General features: G+C 43.3%; 1 protein-coding gene across 2 annotated transcripts in view; it reads left to right on the forward strand.

The window, feature by feature from the left end:
* Positions 1 to 25,857, forward strand: part of NBAS (NBAS subunit of NRZ tethering complex) — a 916,216-nt gene that overhangs the window by 612,237 nt on the left and 278,122 nt on the right. For both annotated transcript variants that reach the window (XM_068280281.1, XM_068280282.1), the window contains exons 43-44: positions 16,356 to 16,606; positions 20,377 to 20,711. In XM_068280281.1, the coding sequence (XP_068136382.1) occupies positions 16,356 to 16,606; positions 20,377 to 20,711 (586 nt within the window). The remainder of the gene's footprint in view (positions 1 to 16,355; positions 16,607 to 20,376; positions 20,712 to 25,857) is intronic.

A 25,857-nucleotide genomic window follows, 5' to 3' on the forward strand; every position in this document is an offset into this window, starting at 1 on the left:
TAGGGGAGGGAGGGGGCCACTGGACACCAGTGAACTGTATAGGGGAGGGAGGGGGGCCACTAGGCATGGGGAACTATATAGGAGAGGGGGGGGGGGTGCATTAGACAACAGGGAACTGTGTAAGGGAAGAAGGTGGCCAGCAGACATTGAGGTTGGCCCGCTACTTGGTCCCAGTGTTTAAATTCGCACCACTTAGCATTTGACTTTGACACCCCTCATGTAGAAAGATTGCTGCATGAAAATATCTTACAGGATAAGCCACCTGGAGGGCTCTTTTCATAGAAAGCCTGTTTATGGTGCTCTCTATTTAAGGCCCAAACCTTCAAAGGCTTCCCCATCCCCTTCCATTCCAGCACTAGGACCCCCGTATGTAGACAAGCTTGGCCGGACTATCACACTATACTTGCGCTTGCCCAGTAGCACAAAGCTGCAGCATGGGCTCGGCGGAAAAAAGACGATCCTTCCTGCACAGGTGAGAGCTGCCTCCGCAAGCCAGCCAAGCTTTGTCAACTGGCTTGCAAGGGGAGGCATCTGAGGGATCCTGAGGTAATTGCCTAAACTGGGCACTTTTTTTTTCTTCAGGTTCACTTTAAGCTAATAGTTGATATATTTAGATCTGTCCCCAGAGATGGGCTTTGCGAATCTAAAATATCCATTTAAAAACTTGTAGCTTCAAAAAAAATGAACAAAAAACACTAATTTCTAAAGTAGAATAATAGCAGTGCTAAGCCCTTGTGTACAGAAGGCGTAAGCATAAAACCGGCTGCAGCGTCGCGGTACAGGAAGGGGATTTGTGCTAATATATTCAGGGTCACTGACTGCAGGATGAAAATAGTTCTGCATTGCTATGTCCTAATTTCTTACAGTTGACATTTAACAGAAGCAATTCAAGCACCAGAACGGGGGAAACATGTTGTTTTTGACCTCACATAAAGTAGCTAGGCTGTTTTGCCCAGGTAATTAAAGTAACGTGTTTATTTAAGGTTACCGGCCACAGAGATGTGAGCGGGTGTAGATTAATATAGGACATGACTGGAAAACATAGTTCTGAGCCTTGGGACTTGCAATGTCAGAGCATAGATAAGGTACTGCGGTTTTCCCAAAAGGTTTAACATAACTTTGATAGAATGATCTCGGTGGAGGCTATTCTTGCAGTATGTCTGTCAGGCACGTGTATGTGGAAGATCAGGAGAACATGCGCTTTGAAGTAAGTATGAAGTCTCATCTTAATATAGCTACCTCTTCTTTTCCTATGTATAGAAGAATGTTGTGCACTACATGGCTACTTTTTGGTGTACATCTCTGCTAATTAATGGGTTAGGCTATTTAGGATAAATAATACTCCTTCAATGTGGGATTATACTCCCAAAATTAAAATTTCAGTAACTACTCTGTTACATAAAAGAACATTTGATATCAATTCCTCATATTCTCTCTGTGTACAAATGTTTACTTTCGCTCGAGCAGGATAAGATCGCCTTATCTGTAGTCAGGCATGGGCTCACAAGTAGTTACGAGTCCCTAAGGGCCTATTTTCACTACACGCAGATTCTGCATGCAGAAAACTGACTCCAATGAATGTCTATGGGCCTGTTTCCACTGAACGCAATTTTTCTGATGCAGATTTCTCATAGGCATTCATTGGAGTCAGTTTTCTGCATGCAGAATCTGCGTGTAGTGGAAACAGGCCCTAAGGACTCGAATTTGTGATTTAAATGAGGCTTAATTGCCTCAGGTGTGCAACTGGATGAGAAGGGGTTAGTTACCCATAAGTCCGTCGTCCTCCCTGCACTCCAAACAGCTTGCAGGCGTCCTATTGGACGTGTTGCAAGTCTCACCACCGTGCACTTCCTCCTTCCAGCTTGAAGAAGTAAGTGCACATAGTGAGGCTTGCAACGCGTCCAATAGGATGCCTTCAAGCGGTTTAGAGCAAAGGACTTATGGGTAACTAACCCCTTCTCATCCAGCCTCACACCTGAGGCAATTAAGCCTCATTTAAATCACGAATTCGAGTCCTTAGGGACTCGTAACTACTCATGAACCCATGCCTGTCTGTAGTCACTGGCAAAAGTAATCATTGCTAGCCAGGAGACACACTCTATCTGTGTCTTCACTTTGCACCCTCCTTTTCTGCTGAAGTAAAACAAAAGTTTGCTTTCCTAAAACAGAAAGAATTTGCGATAATTCAGGTTGGAGTGAGCTTGAGATGTCTCCCAGAGCAACACTGCTGAATATATGCAAATTAACCATTGTACCCTTAGAAGCTAAACACACCTCCAGAACCGCTGGAATGCAATGATGTGTCAGCTTGTTAATTTGTACAGAGCCATAATAATCCAACATGCATACAGACTGTTTCGGATTGTTTGATCCTCATCAGTGCATGGCATGGATTAATTTGGCTCTATGGAGTAGGGCTTGTGAATCCGAGAGGCACAGACTAACCAGCAAGCTCATGGTGACCCAGAACTCATTGGAGTGTGTAAGGGACTACAATGGTCTGAAGCGACTCAGCTGTTGCCAGGGCGATGTGTCTATTCAGCAGAGGGAAGGGGGTAGGGTAAACAGATTTAAGCGGAATACTCGCCTGAAAACACTGGCAAATGGATCAGGCAACCTCACAACCAGGCATCCCGGTGATCGAGTGTTCCCCGATCCATCTTCCTACTTGGGGGAGCACACGATGGGCACGGACAAAAGGTCAAACGATCCCGGCACTTTGTGCATTAGTCATTGTGGAACTTAAACATCTGATCTGCTGTGACAGTCGAAATCGACGCATGTCGTATAACATTGTTCGCTCGATCTCTGCAAGATTGTAGAAAAGATCGATCGTTGCACAAAAAAATATAGACGGTCAGACAAGTCACATCATGGGTACAAGTCTTTACAGAGAGCATCAGCAGCAATGCTTACATTTACTGTTGAGTGCTGATAAGCTTTCTTCTTCCAGTCTCCATGCTGTGAAAAGAAATGTTTGTACACAGAGAGAATATGGGGATTTGATGTCAAATGTTCTTTAATTTAAATGAGAGTAGTTACTGACATTTTGTTTTGGGAGTATAATCCGACTTAAGCAAGCCTTTGTGGTAGACTGAGTCATTCTGGAGAACCCTTTCAACAGGGTGCACTTCTAGAACGGTCATCTTGTAATAAATTGATTCAGTGTTCTACTGCATTAGATCAGACTTACCACCATTAGTTCTATCATTGTTAGGCGTAAATGTTTAAGAGAAAAATATACCAATACCAAGTTCTGTCATAGTCGCCCAGAGCCGAAACGTTATTATAAAATTATTTTCTTCAGTGGTGGCACTCCATGCTATCTCTGGAAGCAACTTTGGTCAAAGAATGCTCGCTATGCTCTTGATAAACTGGGTTTTTAAGGGCAAGTAACTCTTAACAAGTCAAAAATCAACATGTAAAATGGGTCTGAACTCTTGCACAGCACCCAATGGAAAGTCTTTGTTTCACATACAGTTGCTGAAGGTATTCACTTGTCTGTGTTTGTTAAGCCAGATCAACTTGTCTAATTAGTTCTTATTAGGGACTGCGAATAGACTGCAGGGGAGCTCTGCCTAGCTATGCCTAAGCTGCTCTCCATATAGTAAACACTAAGACTTAACCCTTTCAGTGCTCTCTGCAAAAGTTAAACCAAGTAAAACATCAGGGTTTTTTTGTTTTGTTTTTGTTCAGTTTTTTTAGGATTTCCATAAATTATAATGAAGAAATGTTCTTTTTCCATAAAGGCTGTTGTGGTTATAAAGCTGGTGAAAAGGTGTGTCCCCCCCCCCCCCCCCCCCCCCCCCCGCATGATCTAATAGTCTGGGACACAATTCTTGCTTTGGTAGATGTCAGGAGGATGCTGCCTGTTTATACAGTACCAACTTTTAAGTTTGGTGGTGCAGAAATAAGAATTTAAAACTGATATTCTTTGGTTCAGTTTTGCTCTTAATTCCACTGAATGGAAATCTTTAAGATTAACTCTGTGAAGTTTTGTTGGTGTGAAGTTTTGTTGCCTTAAGTATTCAAAATAAATGACATTTGTTATCCCGTTGACTGTCATGGACGATCATTGAGGGATTTGTGGTTTCGGTGAATGAGACGGTGGTGGAAACACAGTGATATTGATGTGATATGAGGATTGCTGAGATGTGGTGTTCAGTTGGTCCATTTTCAAGCTGCACAATATTACATAAAAATGTACATAATTCTGCATTGGAATCACACGATTTGACATTTAAGTGGTAAGGTCGACTTGTATTCGAGTATATACGGTAAGGGCCCTTTTCTACTAGCAATCACTAGCGTTCGCGCTAAACGCTAGCGATTGCTGAATCGCAAGTGCAGGAAACTTCCTGGTGATTGCGTTCACGATTTTGCTATGCAATGCACTGCATAGAAAAATCGCGGCAAAGATCGCTCTGCGGTGCGATTGCGTTTGAGTCAAAAACGAATCGCGGTAGTGGAAATTACCTACCGCAATTCCTATGTTAAAAAGCAAACCATAGCGATTTCAAAATCACTAGCGGTTTGCGATTTTGCGATTCAGCATCACAAACGCCGCTAGTGGAAAAGGGCCCTAAGTGTGTATAAATGCAAACTCCCTTCTATACAACTATCTACTACTTAAGCAGTTGCAACACATAGTACAGGTAGTCCCCAGTTTACAGACGCCCGACTTACGAACGACCCGGCATTACGAACGGCCAAACGGTACATGTTTTATATTGACTTATTATAAATGTAGAATATACATTATACTCTGATGAATAAAGTGGCTTAAAAAATGAGTGAAAATTGCAATTTCATGGCAATTGTTTATAACTCTCACATCCTCAGTATGTCCAGTTCATGCTCCTCTTCCAAGCCGTTAAAATAATGATGTCCCCATAACTAGCTTCAACATAGAACCATTAAATGAACACTGTTTTCCCGTATGAAGTCAGGCCAGTATGCTGGTGAGATCTCAGTTGTAATTCAGATGTGTTCGCAGTCACAGATGGTCTTATAAATTGAAAATCTATACTTCCACACTGCTTATGAGTTCAAACTTGCCTGCAGTGTAGAAGTGCAGATGCAATTTTTATAAGTTGGTCTATGTGCACATAAAATCCGCGGCATCTGGGATGTAGAATGGTGAGATTTAAAGTGCCAGGATCTCATGCTTGACCACTTAAAGTGGATCTGAAACTTTTACTCATTGCATAATTGTGTTCCTTTCATATAGTTTATAGGGCATTTCTCAAGCCAAATACTTTTTTTTATTTTGTTTTAATACTCTAATTCCCTAAAAACTAAACAAGCCTCGCCCACAGCTTTTCGGTGCCTTGGAATTTTCAGACAGTAGCAAGAGCCTATAGAAGCTCAGTCTGGGGAGGGGGAGGTGTTACTAGCCATTGATTTCAGAGGCAGAGGGGAGGAGGGAGGAGGAGAGGGGGCTGAATTTACTCACAGGCAAGCTGATAGCATCTCCAGCTCTCAGCCTGTGACAATATGACAAACAGAACATGGCTGCCCTCATTGTATCACAGGAATAAATATTCATACACTGTTACTAAGCTGTATGCAGCTAGATTTGCTGTGTAAACTTCTAAACTTTAGATAAGATATATAGACAATTTACTTGTTATAGTTTTTCATCTCGGATCCGCTTTAAAGAGACCCTGTAAAAAAAATGTCACCCTGTTTTCTACCATCCTACAAGTTCCTATACCTATTCTAATGTGCTCTGGCTTACTGCAGCACTTTCTACTATCACTGTCTCTGTAATAAATCAATGTATCTTTCCCTTGTCGGACTTGTCGCCCTGTGTCTGGAAGGCTGCCAACTCTTCCGTGCTGATCTGTTATGCACACCCCTCTCCAGGCCCCTCTATGCACACTCCAGTGTGTGTGTTATTTACATAAGCCAGCAGCATCTCTTCTCTCTTATCAGTGAGATAAGAGAGCTGGATAAAAATCCTCCTCTGTTAAGGTGGCCATACACTGGTCGATTTGCCATCAAATTCGACCAACAGATAGATCCCTCTCTGATCGAAATCTGATCAGAGAGGGATCATATGGCCACCTTTACTGCAAACAGATTGTGAATCAATTTCAGCCTGAAACCGATCACAATCTGTGGAGCTGCCACTGCTGCCGCCAACCCCTTCATACATTACCTGTTCCAGCCGGCGCAAGTCCCCCTCTGTCCCCGCTGTCTTCCTCTCCGCTCCGGGCTCCAGACCGTTCCTGCAGCTACTGAACTTCCTGTCCAGGGGAAGTTTAAACAGTAGTGGGCGCTCTACTGTTTAAACTTCCTGCCGGGACAGGAAGTTCTGTGTAGCTGCAGCCGGTCCGAAACCCAGCGCGGAAAGAAGACAGCGGGGACCAGGGGACTCGCGCCGGCCGAAACAGGTAATGTATACCCGCTGTATTGTGTCGGTCGTCGGGCATTCGAACGCCGCTGTCGAAGCACTCCCGACCCGCCGCCGATCGAGAGAGAATTTCCACACGGACGGATCAACGGGAATCGATGGGAACGATTGATTTCGGACGGAAATCGATCAGTCTGTCAGCGATGTGTGCAGCGATTTCACAGCCGATTCGGTCACTGTGATTGAATCGGCCGTATATTGGCGGGAAAATCGTTAGGTGTATGGGCCCCTTTAGGCTGTGAAAGGAGCTGGGCTGACACATACTGAGGAATTACAGACACAGGGCAGAGCTGTCTGCAGGAAGAAACGATCAACCTGGCTGTCACTATTCAGTGGATGAGAGCTGCAGGGGACAAAAGGTAAACACACAAATTATCTTTTGAGATTCAAAAGGAAGGCTGTATACAGCCTGCTTGTGTATGGATGTATTTTCTTTGTGTGGACATACTGCACATCAACCTACTTCCTGTTTTGGTGGCCATTTTGTTTGTTTATAAACAAACTTTTTAAAACAGTTTTTGACTACTTTTAATGCGGCGGGGAGCGGCGAAATTGTGACAGAGGGGAATAGGAGATGTCCCCTAACGCACTGGTATGTTTACTTTTGTGCGATTTTAACAATACAGATTCTCTTTAAGGACCACGGTGTTGAACCCCCCCTAGTGACCAGGCCTTTTTTCACAAATTGGGCCACGGGTGATTGTAACTATATGGCAGTGATCTCATTGCAACCGATCACGGGCGTTCCTTGATTAACGGCAATCGCGAAGAGTGTTGCTTGCAGCGTTTTGCCGCAATTCTCGAGCAATCGCGGTACAGTGCTTAAACGAGCACTGATCAAGATCATCGGGAATCACTGGAGTGTACAGTGATTTTACCACGCTAATGGCGGTAAAATCACCCACGCAAAACTTCGTAGTGAAAACGGGGTCTTAAAGAGACTCTGTAACAAAAATTGCATCCTGTTTTTTATCATCCTACAAGTTCCAAAAGCTATTCTAATGTGTTCTGGCTTACTGCAGCACTTTCTGCTATCACAGTCTCTGTAATAAATCAACTTATCTCTCTCTTGTCAGACTTGTCAGCCTGTGTCTGGAAGGCTGCCAAGTTCTTCAGTGTTGTGGTTCTGCTATGAACTCTCCCTTCCAGGCCCCTCTCTGCACACTGCCTGTGTGTTATTTAGATTAGAGCAGCTTCTCTCTTCTCTCTTATCTTTTACAAGCTGGATAAATCGTCCTCTGAGCTGGCTGGGCTTTCACATAGTGAGGAATTACAGACAAGGGCAAAGCTGTTTGCAGGAAGAAAAGAGCAGCCTGAAACTTCAGTGCATGAGAACAGGGGGAAAGAAACACACAAATGATCTCTTGAGATTCAAAAGGAAGGGTGTATACAGCCTGCTTGTGTATGGATGTATTTTCTATGTGTGGACATACTGTACATCAACCTACTTCCTGTTTTGGTGGCCATTTTGTTTGTTTATAAACAAACTTTTTAAAACTGTTTTTAACCACTTTTAATGCGGCGGGGAGTGGCGAAATTGTGACAGAGGGTAATAGGAGATGTCCCCTAACGCACTGGTATGTTTACTTTTGTGTGATTTTAACAATACAGATTCTCTTTAAAGGATACCTCAACTGACATGTGACATGATGAGATAGACATGTGTATGTACAGTGCCTAGCACACAAATAACTATGCTGTGTTCCTTTTTTTCTTTCTGTGCCTGAAAGAGTTAAATATCAGGTATGTAAGTGGCTGACTTAGTCCTGACAGGAAGTGACTACAGTGTGACCCTCACTGATAAGAAATTCCCCTTTTTATCTCTTTCTTGCTCTCAGAAGCCATTTTCTGCTAGGAAAGTGTTTTATAGTTGGAATTTCTTATCAGTGAGGGTCACACTGTGGTCACTTCCTGTCTGAGGCCCACTGCACTTCAAAACCGGTGTGCACCCGGCAAATATCGGCTCTCTGCTCCCAAAACCGCTAGCGTTTTGACGATCTGCTAACGGTTTTGGGGTGCAGTGGGCCTCAGACAGGAAGTGACTACAGTGTGACCCTCCCTGATAAGAAATTCCAACTATAAAACACTTTCCTAGCAGAAAATGGCTTCTGAGAGCAAGAAAGAGATAAAAAGAGGAGTTTCTTATCAGTGAGGGCCACACTGTAGTCACTTCCTGTCTGAGTCAGGACTGAGTCAGCCACTTACAGACCTGATATTTAACTCTTTCAGGTACAGAAAGAAAAAAAGGAACATAGCATAGTTATTTGTGTGCTAGGCACTGTACATACACATGTCTATCTCATTATGTCACATTTCAGTTATGGTATCCTTTAAAGTGGGATTACGCTCAAAATGTAATGTTTGCCCTAATGCATTAAAGAGGAGCTGTCAGACATACTATCTCAGAGAAAAAAAACACATATATAAGTAGATAAATTCGTGTTCTTCTTACATAACATATGTATTGCACTGTCCATGTTTTGATTTTAGTGATTTTTCTACAGTAAAAAAGAGAAAGTCCTTCTTAGCATTTCCTATTTAACTGTGGCTATTTTGAAGCCAATCCTGATATAATTTCCTTCCTTACTCTCCTCTGCCTGATTGTGTATGTATTGCCCACCCTCCACTATAGAAAGTGCATTGTCTCAGCATGAGAAATATTGGCCAATCAGAGAGTAACAGAGGTGTGGGAGGGGAAAACAGGAGGGAAAGAGACTTCAGCCAATCAGGCTGCATTAGTTAAGTCTGAGGGGAAATTAGAGAAGCAAAAAAGGACAACCCAGCATTCCCTGCAACTTCCTTTGTGTACCAAATTTTGTGTGTACCAAATAAGAGTCAGGTAAACTGGGGAATAATCATTTATCAACAAGAAAAGTAATAGTGATTTTAACTTTTGGATTGCCTGGTTAGCATCCTTATTACTTGTTTACCAGATAGAAATAAAGAATAGATTTTTGATTTTATGCCCGATAGTTGAGCCCAATCTACACAATACGATTCTTTGTGTGATTCAATTACGATTCTATTTACGATCCGATTAAATACGACATGTCCGATCGGAATTCGATTCAATTCGATTTGCCATTGCAAAACAAGGGCAAATCGAATTGAATCCCGATCCGACATGTTGGATTTAATCAGATCGTAAATAAAATCGTAATCGAGTCGCACAAAGAATCATATTGTGTAGATGGGGCTTAAAGGGAACCAGAGACGAGGGAAAGCTTAAAAATTGACAAAGATGTTATACATACCTTTGGCTTCCTCCAGCTCCATAAGCCTGGATCACTCCCACGCCGCCATCCTCCACTGCCTCTATCGCCGGTACCGGGTCCTGTCACTTCCGCTAGACGCGACCAGTCTTCCGCATGCCCAGGGGCTCCCTCCGGCTCTGTACGCATACACAGTATGGAGGGAGCGCACTGCACTTGCGTCGACTGACCGAAATGACGGGACCTGGTACTGGCGGACAGAGGCAGCGGAGGACGGCTGCGTGGGAGCAATCCAGGCTTATGGAGCTGGAGGAAGCCCCAGGTATGTATAGAACTATTTCTTCTTCGTCTCTTTAACACTTTAAACACAGCAAAAAACTAACTAATATCATTGCCTGCTGCAGGGCAGATGATCAGATTGACTCCTGATTAAGTAATTAGTGAGCAAATAAAGAGAAAGCCAATAATGTGTCGGACATCCCTTAGTTAGACAGAATAAATAGGAGAATCAAAACAGGATGAGGGTTTAGAGGCCCAAGTAGTATAAAAAGTAGCTTTTAATTACATTTTCCTTAAAAGTCAGTTATGACATTGATAATCCATTGTCCACAAGTCACGTGATGCAAATCTTGAACTACTGAAGTAATTATCGGTTTCCTGCACTGAATTGTGTTATTCTCAGCTACACAGAGTTTGATTTACAGCATATTATATACTACCACCATTTTTTTTTTACTAGAACAACATTCACCTAGTTAAACACAGGACTTAAAAGCTCCCTGCAGGGAAAGCTGGACGCATCCGAACTCGAGATAACATTATCTTGTGTTTACTTTATTGTATCAAGTGAGGAATGTAAACATTCTCTGGCAATTCAGACACTCCAGAACACAGCCAGATACCCAGAAAGCATTTCTGGACACATTACAATATGAATTCAACAGTTATGAATAAAATGCAATGTCAGCTCTCAGAGCAAATAAAATGTACTTTAGGAACTTGTAATTTCTAAATGAATAATACTACTTATGCACAAAAGCAAATATAACTGTATGGGATATAAAAAGTAGGAAAACATGTTTTTATTGAATATTATGTCAGAGTTTTATACCACTTTAATTATTAGTATAAAAAAATCATTGCAGATTATAAAATAAGTCCTATAGTTCACCATCAGCTATATTTAACCATGGTGGTCTCCAATTTCATATGTTCACGTGGTATACCATCACCCAGAGGACTAAAAGGAGCTTACTAGCTGCTGACAAACCCACATTATAAGGTTGTATGTCTCACATTCAGTGGTACAGGGAACCAGGTTGCAACCAGCAAGGTATCCAAGTATCCAGTCCTCCTTATTTTAGTCCAGACATAGCATCCAGGAATCCAATTTATATAAAACAGGCAAACAAACGGCAGATCTAAGTGTAAACCGTTTATTTGTAAAACATACCATAAAAAAGAGAACATAATAGCCAATAAAACGTACATATGGGGCCCAAGCAGAGGCGTATCTAGAGGGGTACAGGCATGGCTCATGCCATGGGCGCCATGCCTGCCCCAGTGCTGCAACGCCATGCCTGTCCCTGTGCTGAACCACTCTGTGCTGCTCCCCCGAGCCTGCTCCTGTGCTGCGCCCCATGCCCCTCCCTCACTCAGACCTCAGATCAGATGTATTCTGTTATCTGGGGAACATGGCTACTTAATTTATGTATGTAAGGTGTACTTGGCTTAGTGTTAAAAAGAGGACAGACATGCGGGCTCTATATTACCCAATTACGCCCCTGGGCCCAAGACATGGGAACCCCGGTAAAAATGCGCATGTATGCTGGTCCACAACCAGTAAAACAGTAGAAGGGGCCGTCGGTCTCCTTCCTGACCGGTTTCACAATCAGACCAGTTTCACAATCCGGCGTCATCAGGGGATCAAGACCTACTTAATTATTATTATGCTACTGGTTGACTGCAGAGAAACTCTGATTTAGAGCCCTGGACACTTACAATGATAAAAAAGTAACAGCCTATGGGGGGGGGGGGGGCATCCAAAGTTTCCCTTAAAGGGGGGCCCAGTGGTTTCCAGTTATGCCCCTCCCGCACTGCCTCACATACATGCGCCCCACATGGTTCACGGCGTAACATGGGCACGTTTCAGGTCACACAAGCGCCCACGTTATTCTGGCAACCAAGTGGGGCGTGTGTATGTGAGCGACTGCAAAGATGGAGCCAGCGGTGGATGGCGCCAGGTAAAGTATTCGGGTGTGGGGCACATTTACCTGGAAGGGGGTAGCACCGGGGGTTCCATCATGGTCATCGCTTGCCCCAATATTGCACACCATTAACGCTACACACCCGATCAAGCACGTCGGCCCTGCATCTTCTTGCAGCATGTTTAATCAATACATGCAAACTATTTTGACCCGATTTTGGTCTCTTTGTGGATCAGGCAGTAACGATTTTCGTCCGATTTGTTCATAATAATCGAATCGGATGGTCGATTGGCCGCCAAGTCACCTGCTGTATGGCCACCTTAATGGATCAGTTATAATCTCCAGTGTTCTCCAGTCTTGGCAATTCAATTTAATAGCATTGTGAGATGTATTTATGTATAAAGTAAGTGTAAAGACAGCAGAGAGTGGGATGTAAGGGGGGCATTTAAGGAGTTCATCCACAGCCCAGCCTGATTGAAATAATAGCTGCTCTGTGTGACAATATATTCCACCTTCCTGGCCTGTGTGACACTGTGGTCCGCTGGTGGTGGGGGGGGGGGGGGGGGGGGGATTTGATTAGAGCAGAGCGTTGATAATCTCTTTTTTCCCCATGTAACGGGAAAGTTTTGGAGGCTCATCCTTTTCTTTGCGGATTTCTCCACGGCCGTTCTAATGGAGTAATTTAACTGAAGTGTAAATGAAAGACGGTCTTATTGCTGGCATGCCAGGCATAATTTAATCAAGAAAAATTACCTGGATTCATCATTCATTACAGCAAGTTTTAAAGATGATTTCTTGGAGATTCTCTGAAGAATGGCACTTGAATCATAAAGCGTTGCTCAGATGCGCTGGAAATGAGCTCTTTATCATTAGATATCTGAGACCCCTTAAGGAATTCATTTTCTTTTATGGATGGAAAGCCACACCCAAGAGTCAGAAATAATGTCTCAGACACCGGGAGACCTAAAATGACTTTACGGAATACTTGGTTTGTTTGAACTTGAAAGTTCGCTCTGCTCCCGTGGGGTGGTAATATGCACGATCAGTGACATAGCAACAGGGAGCACAGACGGGGCCCTTGGGTCAGAGGGATCTCGAGGGCGAATTGGATGAAAAGGGCGCAGGAACCTTTATGGAAAAAAGGCATAGGCACCTATTATAAAAGCCACGATTAGTGGCAAATAATGGAAATTTGGGCACATGGCAGCAGTTGCTATAAGGTACCTGCAGACGCTGAAATTTACAATTTTTACCACAAATCGCAACTTTTATAATGTGGCAAAGTAGTTACTTTTGGGCACATGGATGCACCCAATTACAGGCAAGCAGACTAAATTTTTGCACCCGGAGGCATCTGATAAAATCACGGGTGCCAGGGGTTAGTGGAAATGCAAATTGCGGTATTGCATAGTTGGCGTCTCCTGGTGTGGAAATTTACTCTGCTTGCTTATTTGCTGCATATTGCGGCTTTGCGTTGGGGGGTTTAAGGTTGGGGGGACAGAGTTAGGCACCACCGGGAAGGGGGGGGGGGGATGTTGGGGTTAGGTACCACCGGGGAGGGGAGATGTCTTAGGTTTGAGGCATCACCGGGGTGCGGGGGTGTGTTAGGGTTGGACACCACCAGGGGGTTCTTAGGGTTAGGAACCACCAGGGGGATCTTTGGGTTAGGAATCAGTAGAGGGGAGGGTCCTGTGTGAGAGTAGGGTTAGGTTTAGTCAAAGTAAAATATCGGTAAAGCTTATTATATTTTAGTATCGCAATCCAGCAGTAGGATATTGCTAATTTTAGAAATATTCCACTAGCGTAATCCCTGCGCCATTTTTTCCAGGCACCTTTATTTCAGGTATGCCCCAAGGGGCCCTCCTTTAACCGCAGTATTAGCTCTTTTTTGGTTATGTCCTGGTAATAATGACTTGTATAGATGGTTTGAATAGTATTAATCACTAACAAAGTGTTCCCCATTCGCTTCTTGTATTGCACACTGCAGTTGTCCTTGGAAGGTTTTGGTGCTCCGTATCAATTGTTGTGTATAAAGTGCTTGGGGGCACAATAGAAAGCTTAATGCCACTGTGCACTGTACACTGAAGTAGCTGCGCAAAGCCTCATACACATGCTTGACTTAAGTCGACTGAGGCGGCCGAAAACAACCACCTCAACCATCAATCAGGCATGTGTACTGCACCCAATGACCCCTGACGCCGAACCCCCCGCTGATCCCATTATTCTGCCACTCCCCCACTTGCCACATGACGTCAAGCATGCATCACTCTGTCGTCCCCCCGCATCGCAACACAGCGCATCATCAGCTACAGAACTGACACATGTGCAGTCCAGCAATGTCGCCCAAGGGGATCAGGTCCTGATCCCTGATGGGCGGCATGCGTTGGAAGTGTGTACGAGCCTTAAGGTGTGTACAAATGTGACCATACAAAGTCTCAAAATTAGATTGTTATTATTATTATTATTATTATTTATATATTACTGACATCTTCCTCAGCGCTTTGCAAAGTACATAGTCTTGTCGCTGACTGTCCCTCATTGGAGTGTTGGCGATCCGTCGGACAGAGCTATTCAACCCCAGTGACGCCGGACCCCCCGCTTATCCCATTATTCCTGCCATTCCCCCACTTGCCACGTGACATCAAGCATGCATCACTCCATTGACCCCCTACATAGCAACACAGCGCATCTTCAGCTACAGAGCTGACACGCGTGTGTGCAGTCCAGCACTGTCACCCAAGGGGATTAGGTCCTGATCCCCAACGGGCAACATGCATTGGAAGTGTGTACCAGCCTTAAAATGTGTACAAATGTGACCATATAAAGTCTCAAAATGAGATTGTTATTATTATTTATATAGCACTGACCTCTTCCTCAGCGCTTTGCAAAGTACATAGTCTTGTCGCTGACTGTCCCTCGTAGGAATGTTGGGGTTCCGTCTTCGGAAACCCGGATTATACAAGAATGTGAGTGACCTCCCCATAATCCTCTCCAGTAGCTGTGGTGTTGAAGTCCGGGGTTCAGCATAATTTGGGTTTCCGAAGGCAGGAACCAAAATCCAAACATCATTATGATGGCCCTTTATAAATACAATAAATAAACACTACCTCAGAGGAGCTCACAATCTAATCCCTACCGTATATCTGTGTCCATTATAGCTTATGGTCAATCTTGTGGGAAAGCCAATTAGCTTATCTGTATGTTTGTGGAATGTGGGAGCAAACCCGGAGTGCCCAGAGGAAACCCACACAGACATGAAATTGGATAATTATTGTTATTATTCAAGGTTATTCTTGAACATACCGGTCAGATTGTCAATTATTATCATTGTGTATTTATATCACACTGACATCTTCTGTAGTACATAGTCACGTCACTAACCACCCTCGGAGCTCACAATTCTAGTTCCACCGAAGTCCTAGTTTAATGCGCCTATTTTAGACACCCCCCCCCCCCCCTTTCTTCCTAATTTTCTGCAGGAACCAATGACCTTAGGACTGCAGAGTCTCATCCCCAAGCAACCTAGAGAGCAGTAGTACAAGTCCGCACAGCAATAATCTCAGTCAGATTGCTGCTTTATTCCATCATGCAGAAGTTGGATAACGTTGTCAAACAATTGTGTCAAGGCCATGTAGGATCCTACTTTGCATGGACTGATGAACCAAAACACAAAAAAATGGGGCTCTAATGGGGCTGGAGGTGATCAGCAAGATATCCTGTGTTTCCATGGAAATAACATGCTGCCAAATAAATGCCTTAGTTGTAGTGGTTGACTGGGTTCCAAGATTTATTCAATTTGAATGCAAACTCTGAATACTCGTATCATGTTTATCATCATCAGTGTCCATCACTCATGGACAGATATGTGTCCAATAACTCATGGACAGATGTGTGATTGCGCAGGCGGAAGAGGTATGAAAGGATCATGTGAAAACTGCTTTCACAAGGAACCTATCAAGTATCTTTCTATTTGCTTTTCTATTATATCTACCTGTAATGAATATTAAACCAATTTGTTTAGCTGCCCTGAAAGTGGGATTGTCAGTGACAAAATCAAATTCCATTTACCCACTGCTCTGTATTTATTATGCAGCCGGCTACCTGACCCTGCATTGCAAGCATTCCGGTCTAATCATAAATGTTTCTGTTATAATAAATCTTATCTCAGTCAGCCTGGCACCTTAGTGGTACATTGCCTACAATAAGGAAGCTTGTCATCTCCCCTCCCACTTTGCTGCTCCTTACTGAGGAGGCTAAGGGCAGTTAAAGTAAATAGGACTTGTTTGTTTTTTTTTTTTTAAAAGAAAGCAGATACTTAACTAATGTCAAGGAAGACTCTGGGTCCTAATGAGCCTTCCATCTGCCCTTGGTGCAGCGATGGCTCCTCCGTTTAAACCCCATACCGCAGGGGACTTTGGAAGTCTTCGGGGATGAGAGTACTGAGATGCAATACCACCCAGAATTCCCTTTGATGGTGATACTAAACATTTGTGTTTTTTATCATTTCCTTTGTTGTAGGTTGAACACAGCAGAAATTGAGGAGCGGGCGCAGTCCCTCGGCCTATTTAATACTTTAAAAAGGGATCCAGAGTTTTTCTACGAGCATATGACAAAATACGTTTACCCTACCATTGAAGGCAAGGACCTCCAGCGACTTCTGTACTTCTATACTCTCCTGGAGCAGTGTGGCTGTTCCCAGTATGTGAAGCACCCCATCAAGCCTGATTCCCATGTCAAACTCCTGAAGAAGCTGAAGGCAGTGGCTTTAGGTACGGTTCTCTTTGATTATGCTCTCAAACACAGATCTGCTATTCAGTTTGTCTTGTATGTTTTCTGTGAACTTACTATTTCCTCAGTTATCTGTAAATATTCATCTCTTATCCTTTTGCTTTACTGTTTGTTTCTTGCTCTAAGTCAACTATTTAAAATATTCTGAGGCAACTTGAGTGTTAAGAAAATAGTCCTTTTGTACTCATCAATGACCATTAGAAACTTAAAGTGAACCAGAGACGAAGCGCCCTCATGTATTTTACCATATATATCAGTGGGAACATTAGAGGAAACACCTACCCTGCATTCTGTTTAATCATTCACTGCTTTGCCTGCTTGTTCTCAGCCCTGATAAAATCCCCACTGAGCATTCAGTCTGGCTTTGCTCAGGAATCATTATAGCTGAGGCTGTCTTCTCTGATGTCTTTTCAAGCCCAAGCCTGCCCCTTTCTTGCTCTGCTATAATGACTCCGCTATAATGATTCGTGAGCAAAGGCAGACTGAATGCTCAGTCAAGGATTTTATCAGGGCTGCTAAGAAGCATGCTGAGCAGTAAAGGATGAAACGGAGAGCAGGGTAGGTGTTTTCTCTAATGTTCCCACTGATATTTATGGTAAAATACATGAGGGTGCTTCGTCTCTGGTTCACTTTAAGGAGGTACTTTACGAAATAGAATTATAATCAGGCCCGGATTTACCTCACAGGAGCCTGGCACCCTAGACTTCCCCCTCCATGAATCTACAAACCTCCATTTAACTGCACTGCAAGTGTGCAGGCTGTCCCAGCTGTCAATTTCTCCCTTACTTCCCTTGCCTATTAAAGGTAGCCATATGTATCTTTAAAGCGGAATATAACCCTGCATTTCAACTTTGCTCTAAAACATTATTTACAGCATATTATATGCAAAAAGCATTTTTTTTTTACTAGACCAGCATTGGAAGGGTTAAACACAGAGGTTTAAAGTTCTGTGGAGAGATATGCAGAAGTTCAGATAGATACATTCTATTTAGTTAAATGTATCTATTGAGAAATGTTACACACTCTTTGGCTGTCCTCCAGCTCCTTCTCAGTCAGAGAGAGTGAGTCACATTCAACACTTAGATACATTTATGTAAACAAAATGTATCTATGTCAGCTTCGGATGCGTCTGCAGAAATCTCCAGGAACTTTAAAGCCATGTGTAACCCTTCCAATGCTGGTCTTGCAAAAAAAAAAAAATGCTGGTTGCATATAATATACTGTAAATAATGTTTTAGAGCAACGTTGAAATGCAGGGTTATATTCCGCTTTAATGTTAAAGTGGACCTGAACTCTTGCACAGGGCAGAAGGAAAATGAAGAGAAATGCACCCTGTATGTATTTAGAGAGTTTAGCCTGTGTTATTCTCCCCCCCCCCCCCCAAAAAAAATCTGCATCTAATTACAAGTTGTAATTTGATCCTCCCCGTGTCACATTACTGCCTATAACATATGAGCCCATTTGAAAGCACAGGCTGTAAACAATATGTCTGCTCCCATGAATCAGGAAGTAGAAACTGTGTAAATTAATTTTAGGATTTGTATCAGCTGTAACAAATACATGTTTTTTTTGTTTAAAGGTTATTATGCTGTTGTGTATCTTTTAGAGCAGAGAGGAGTTCTGAATTCAGGTCCACTTTAAGTAGTTAGAGGTTTATCAAAAGTTTATCATAAGAGGCAACATTTATGCTGTCAAGGTGTATCAGTGCAGAATGTGTTTTTCCCATTGCGAAGTGAGCAGGTTCATCTTGGGCATAAGGCTGCATGACATTATAGACTAGCTATATATACTGCTATAGCAAAGCTATATATACTCTGTGTGTGTTATATATATATATATATATATATATATAACAACAATGTCCAGAGTTCACAAACAGGTAAATTATATATGATCAGCGCAGAGTCCAAAAACAAAAGACAAGTCTTCAACAAAGGATAAAAGCAGGTAAATCTCCACCACAATAAATATTGGGTTCACGGCACAGCTCTGCAATCATGGATACCCAAAAAGGAAAGAGGCTTACCAGCTGGTGACAACCCACATTATAGGGTTGTATCAAGGCTTTGGTAGGGCATCAGTAAACAACAGTCTGTCCAGGATCCACCAATTCAGCAATGATTCATCTCACTAATGGATATCAGTAAACATCATAAAAAACAAACAAACGGCAACTGTAAGTGTAAACCGTTTAATATAGTGTTTTCATAGTAAAGACAGCTTAAAAATAGCATGAAAACAAAACTTACATACGGAATCCATGCAATGGGAACCCCGAGAAACATGCACGCGTGTATGGGTCACAACCCACATTATAAGGAGATCCCCTGATGACGCTAGTTTGCGAAACCGGTCGGGAAGGAGACAGGCGGCACCTTTATATTGTCCTATACTGCTGACCCATACACGCGTGCAACTTTCTCAGGGTTCCCATTGCATGGGCCCCGCATGTAAGTGTTTTTATGCTATTTTTAAGCTGTTTTTACTATGAAAACTCTATATTAAACGGTTTACACTTAGACCTGCCGTTTGTTTTTTATGATGTTTACTGATATCCATTAGTGAGATGAATCATTGCTGAATTGGTGGATCCTGGACAGACTGTTGCTTCCTGATGTCCTACCTAAGCCTTGATACAACCCTATAATGTGGGTTGTCACCAGCTGGTAAGCCTCTTTCCTTTTTTGGGTAACCATGATTGCAGAGCTGTGCCGACCCCAATATTTATTGTGGTGGAGATTTACCTGCTCTTATTCTTTGTTGAAGACTCGTCTTTTGTTTTTGGACTCTGCGCTGAGCATATATAATATATATAATTTTAGGACAAGAATAACGCCAACTTGCATGCACATTTATGCAGCTTGGAACTGTACACAGAAAGGGCATTTTATTTGCCCATTTCCATTCAAAAAGATATGATGGAGGTAGAAGGGTATGGTGGGACGTACATTCCGGATGTTTATAATATATATAACACAAAAAACATAAAGCACTGGAGCTAGATAGTAGCAAAAGTAGTATCACAATTTATTAGCATAAATAAAGCAAAGATTATTTAAAAGGCATATGGGATGGCCACCCAGCCACAGCACAACACATCCAACACCAATCAAAAAAGAAAAAAAAAAGTCCCATATCCAGCAGAACAATGATCCAGAGTGTCATCCAAGTCAATCAGTATTGATAGGTATGGGTGGACAGTTCTCAGATACCCTTAACAGGGCAAAACATAATCTCATAATAATTCAGACCGTAATCAGATCTATTATATTGACATTCTCTACTTCTAACAGATAGGGCCAATTTCCGCTGCCTGGATGGGATTGCATTGCATTAGGCCGCAACTACCCGCGGCTGACATCCAGGTTGTCTTCCAGAACTTTGGATGCGGCCATCTGTTACCGCCTAGAGGAATCTGATCCTGCTGCAGATATCTGCCGATGCATCCGATTCTTTAACCCGGGTCACATAGCGCTACTTTATTGACTTGCATTGGCTTCAGGTTTGATGCGATACGATTTTGCGTCTAGTGGAAACGGGCCCATAGGGTAAGAACATTCATAGGCTTTATGCAGTAAAGCATTTATCTAAAAATGCTTTCAGTTCCTCCACTCCTGTGCCCATTTAAAGTTGTAGAATCAGTGCCAATGGTATACATATAATGAAAATATAGTATTAACAGCCCCAGCTTGCTGTAATATGGATAGTTGGGAAATATTTTCAAATAAATGCTGAATTTTGTTCTGAACAGGTTTGGATTATAAAAAGATGACGGACTCCACTTCAAGCCCCCTAGAGGCCCTGGAGCCGGTGCTCACCAGTCAGAATGTTCTGGCTGTATCTAAGTTGGCTTCCAGAATCCCAGAACTGGATGGAACCATGCTGTCTTCCAGCTCTATACACGTTACGTGGCTGAAGAAACTCTTCTGGAATGGGGAGGCCCAACTAATGAAGAAAGGCTCGCAGTCTGCCAGTGAATGGAGCCAGGCCTATGACATCTGCAGGAAGTACTTTGACAGGCTCATCCCCAGTGATCTGATTGCCTTCGCTGATGAGATCACCTTCTCCTCTCGTGCTGTCAGCCAGGTAATCACGCACCACTAGGAACACTGTAGGACAGTATAGGCAAAGCTGTTCTTTCACTCTCCACACTTATCCGATTCGAAACTATACTTATCTCTCTGTCATTATCCTTTGTATAGTTTGCATGAAGATAGGTCCATGTTTACGAAGGTACCCCAACCTAGCCCCTCCCCCCCGCCCCAACTACACACGCCCAACTTTTCCGGCCAACTTGTCGCTTGAACGACAAGTTGGTCGTGTGTACACATAGTCGTGTGACTGATAACAGCCGGTTTGCCTTATCCGCTTGGCGGATCAGTTGGACCAACTGTTGTTCAAACAACTGTCACACCCATACGTGTCTACAGAGGACCAGCAGTTGTTTGACCAACTAATACCTCACGCATGCCTGTAGAGGTGCAGGATAATAGGATTTCTTTAAACTTGATGATGCACGTCTTGAAAGTCCAGTCTGTCAGACAACATGGAATTTAGTTTGTTGCCGCTTTGTTGGACGTGTGTGTGTACATGTCGTTTAAACGACCTGTTTTTTGCCTGACAAGTTTTTCAAATGACTGATTCAAATGACAATCAGGCATAAAGTTGGATGTGTGTATGCACCTTTAGGCATCGGTGGGAGGGTCGTTTATGATTAGGCATCAATTGGGGGGGGGACTTGTTATGATTAGGCATTGGTGTTAGGCATCAGTGGGAGGGTCCTTTAGGGTTAAGCATCAGTGGGAAGGCTGGTTATGGTTAGACATTGGTGGGGGGATTGGTTAGGGTTGGGTATTGGTGGGAGGGGGTTACTTAGGGTTAGACATTGGTTGAGGGAGGACTCCTGTAAGACCAGGGCTAGGTTTAGCGATAGTAAGATATCAGTACATATGCTGATATTCTACTACTGGAACTGCTTACCAATATTATACTAGCGGGTATTTCTGGCTCCCATTTTGCATGCACCCTGCCTAGGTACAGTGTAGATTTTTGGCCACAATTTAGATTAGAGTTAAAACATATTATTTGGGAAGAGAACAGTGAAAGCGAGGAAGCACAAGTAGAGGAACACAAGGAGACATCTCGCTGTAATACAAGAAGTCCACAGGGAAGGTTGTGGGAGACTGAAAGTTTAGCTTTCATTTGGCTGTTTCTGTTCAGGTTTCATTACTTAATAAAGTTGTAATGAGCCCAAGTCTAATGTTTTAAACCAGTGAAATGAGCTCCGTTTGTTCAGCGCTTAACTGCACTTAAAGAGAAACTCCAACCAAGAATTTAACTTTATCCCATTCAGTAGTTGATACCCCCTTTTAAATGAGAAATCTATTGCTTTTCACAAACAGACCATCAGGGGGCGCTGTATGACTGATATTGTGGTGAAACCCCTCCCACAAGAAGCTCTGAGGACCGAAGTACTGTTGGCAGTTTCCTGTCTGTAAACCTTGTTACATTGTGGGAAATAGCTGTTTACAGCTGTCTCCAACTGCCAAAACAGCTAGCTGCAACTACATAACCTGCCCACAGTAAAAATGTCTCCATGTAATAAATGTCAGAATGTAAATTGGGGAGAGGAAAGATTTTACAATGAGTAAACACTGACTAAATCATTTATACATAATTATTGTAAAAATGAAGCCCTTTTTTATTACATTATTTTCACTGGAGTTCCTCTTTAAATACATTTTATTTCAGTTATCAGATATTCTAGTATCACCAAAATACAAAGCGTTATGCAGTCATCAACTGATGAGCCAGCTGCCACGTAAACTGCATTCACACCAGACCCACCACAATAATTCAAGCTCTAGAATAGCTGTACCGGTTGTGTCAAATTTCGTGGAAACGTGACCATGCCTGAATGTCAATAAAAAGGGCACATCCCAAAATCTTTAAAACTGGTGCCGTTTCTGCAAATACACAGAAGCTGTAGAGTGGGGATCCCAAATCCCATTGATGAATGATAGAAGCAGGAGCAGGCTAGGTAAATTTGGCGCGATGGTGCTCCTGATAAATTGGTTGTCGCCATAGGCCCTAAAGTAATTAGCAGCTATGGTGGTGCTTCCAGGGAAATTTGGGCGCCTATGTGCAGGAGTTCGACTATTATGTATACCATATTTTTTGGATAAATAATAAACAATAAGACACACCTTTTCTCCCCCAAAAGTTGGGGAAAAACTATGCGAGTCTGAATATCACAAAATGGACCAGCACCAGGACCCCACATATATACAACAGTCTGCTGCCAGATACGCCGACCCCTACTGCCCACTGTGCTCACTCCATCCCAGAGTGGCAGTGTGTGAGGAAGTAGTTAGTGTAAGAGCACGCCTTCAGAAGCCCCTCTGCCAATCAGGCGGGGGGGGGGGGGGGTGCTGTCAATACAGATTCTGCTCTTTTACTGGAGCAGATGGTCTCGAGGGCGGGGCCACACTTTCATCATTGGGGCCAATCACTGCACTCGCTGAGACTCAGAAAGGACAGAGGGAGACACAAGAGGGAAAGAGGAGGAAACGGGGAGACACAAAAGGTACAAGGTGAACCCCAAAGGTACAAGGGAGACATAGTCATTTTGGGGAAAAAATACATAAGACGCCCATGCACCATGGACGTATCAGGATTCATTGTTTTCCCTTTTTTTTGTCAACTACACATAGGTCCATCTTACGTCCGAAAAATATGGGTAGTAGTAAAATTTATAGCTTGACAATTTGGTGTTTTGATGAGAGTGAGCCTTTTGATGCATTAAGGAGGTAAATCTGATTTATTTAACTTCCTCTGATTGCTGAGCAATTATTGGTCTAAATCAGTCTGAGATGCTCCCATTTTCCTTTGTGTTTCTGAGTATACAATAAGGAGTTGCTTGCAGTCCCAACTTCTCCATCTATGGTTTGCCGAAGGCCAATGTTCCTTTTGTTTCTTTGTTTAAATGTCCTGGATCACATTATTTACTTCTTTGCATTCTCGCTTGCGCTTTTTACGTCAGACTGGGCAGATGTTCATTTTGCAACTGGAAGTGTTTACGTTAACAACTGTTAAGTAGGCTCAAAATGGCAGACGTGTCTGAGATGAGAAAGGATCCTTCAATCAAGTAGATGTTGGTGAAATAAATCATCTTGAAACCGTTGAATATTCATGCATCACGCTCTTGTGTCTGTAGGATAATCCATGGTAATTACCAAGTGCTATTCTCTGCCTACTAAAAACAATCTTACTTCATCTTTTATATGTCCATTTTTATTGTAATTCTGTCATTTACATACTCCTTATATGAAGTGTTTGGTTGTTTTATGTTTTAGATTTTATTTTGCTCCAAGTTCCAGTTTTAAAGTCTATAAATCATGTTTTCCCATTTTTTATCGCTCGCATCTTCCCATCTGCTTCTTAAGTTGGAATGGCGCACGGAGTCGTTTTGGCTGTCTGGTTGAAAGCGTGGGCCATGTGCCCTGCAGCCCAAACAAGCTGGCATGATTAATGGGCGGCACTGCAGAGTGGACTTTGCGTCCAGATAGGAGGGCACACACTGCCCTACTTATAAACTGACAACTGCCAGAATAGTAATCAGAGTATTCACATCAAAGAAATATGTTCCGTTATTGTTATTAGTTAATTTTTCTGGCAGCCAGCAGTATGGAGAAGCCAGGAAATAACGGCTTCCATCAATAAAACAAGAACAAAAAGAAAAAATACAAGCGATAGGCTCTAGTATGGCATTCTAGCCCCTGGGATTGACTACCCTGTTTCTTTCTTTCGACATATGTGTTGTAAATCTGTTATACTTCACTGACAAATGTTCTATTTCAGTCTTTCTAAAACTTTGTGTCCCTGAATCAAACCATGGCAATATAAATTAAAGAGGAACTTTAGTAAAAATGGGAAAACAGTAAATCAGGACATTGCAAAGTGAGAAGTTAACGGTTTCCAAACCACATTGGTTGATATCTGCTTCCTGCAGGTGACTTAGATTTCAGCTTCCCCACCACGTGGGCCCACCACTACCGCCGATCTTGTCACTCTGTCCTCGCGGCAGTTGACTTGCCTTGCGCTGTGTGTGATGGCAGAGCTCTGTGAGCCGGTCAGGAGCCGATTTAATTGGCTCCTGATTGCGTGACCACTGTGGGCTAATCCCATTGGCTTATATTAAGGGACAGGTCAGGAGCCAATGAAAGTGGCTCCTGACTGTTGCACAGAGCTCTGCCGTCATAGCGATGGCAGAGAGAGAGAAGCCTGCAATGATGGGAGAGCAGTGGGTATATGCGGCGATTCGTCGGTAAGCTCCATTTAGACCAGGGGTCTCAAACTCCACGCCTCGCGGGCCATTTGCGGCCCCCGGTACAATATTTTGTGGCCCACGCCAGCAAAAGAGAGACGGAAGCGAACTATTTTACTTTATAGTTCGCCTCAGTGCTCCCAAGTAATCCGCCGCATCCCCGCTGCTAAACAAGGGCTGCAGAGCCCCCAAATCCCCTGGGCAAACATCCACGACTGCGCTGAGGGGCAGAGCTTCCAGCTGTAGCTCTGCCCCTCCTGACGTCATTTGCCGCACGGATCGCCACCTCTCCCCGCCCCTCTCTGTGGAGGAAGAGTGAGAGGGGCGGGCAGAGGCGGCAATCCGCAGCGATTGACGTCAGGAGGGGCAGAGCTGAAGCTTAAAGCTCTGCCCCTTCCAGGAAATGCTGGCGAATTGCCCTCCCGGGCGATTTGGGGGCTCTGCAGGCCTCGTTTTGCGACGTGGACAGGGTGGATTACTTGTAATGGGAGCACTGAAGCGAACTATAAGGTAGGACACTTCATGTTCAGAAGAAATAATTAAAACGGTTAATAATGACATTTGAGGACTTTTTTTGTGAAATCCCTTATGCGGCCCGGCCTCATCCTGACTTTGCCTCCTGCGGCCCCCAGGTAAATTGAGTTTGAGACCCCTGATTTAGACACATTTATAGATGCATATATTTAAAATAAAATAAGGTGGTGGACAGAAAAGGAGCAAAGAATAATTTAGGTGCTAAGTTGTATGGCTCTGAAGCAAACTGTTGAAGCTGCAGAGCATTGAATTGTAAAAAAAATAGCCTGGTGTGTAAGGGGGGTGTAAGCCTGTGTCCTTAAGTGGTTAAAGGAGGGATTGACGGCCATAAAATCAAATTTCTGGTACCTACTGCTCTGTGTTTATTATGTA

This window comes from Hyperolius riggenbachi, chromosome 4 (genome assembly GCF_040937935.1).
Source record: "Hyperolius riggenbachi isolate aHypRig1 chromosome 4, aHypRig1.pri, whole genome shotgun sequence".
In the NCBI taxonomy this organism is placed as follows: domain Eukaryota; kingdom Metazoa; phylum Chordata; class Amphibia; order Anura; family Hyperoliidae; genus Hyperolius; species Hyperolius riggenbachi.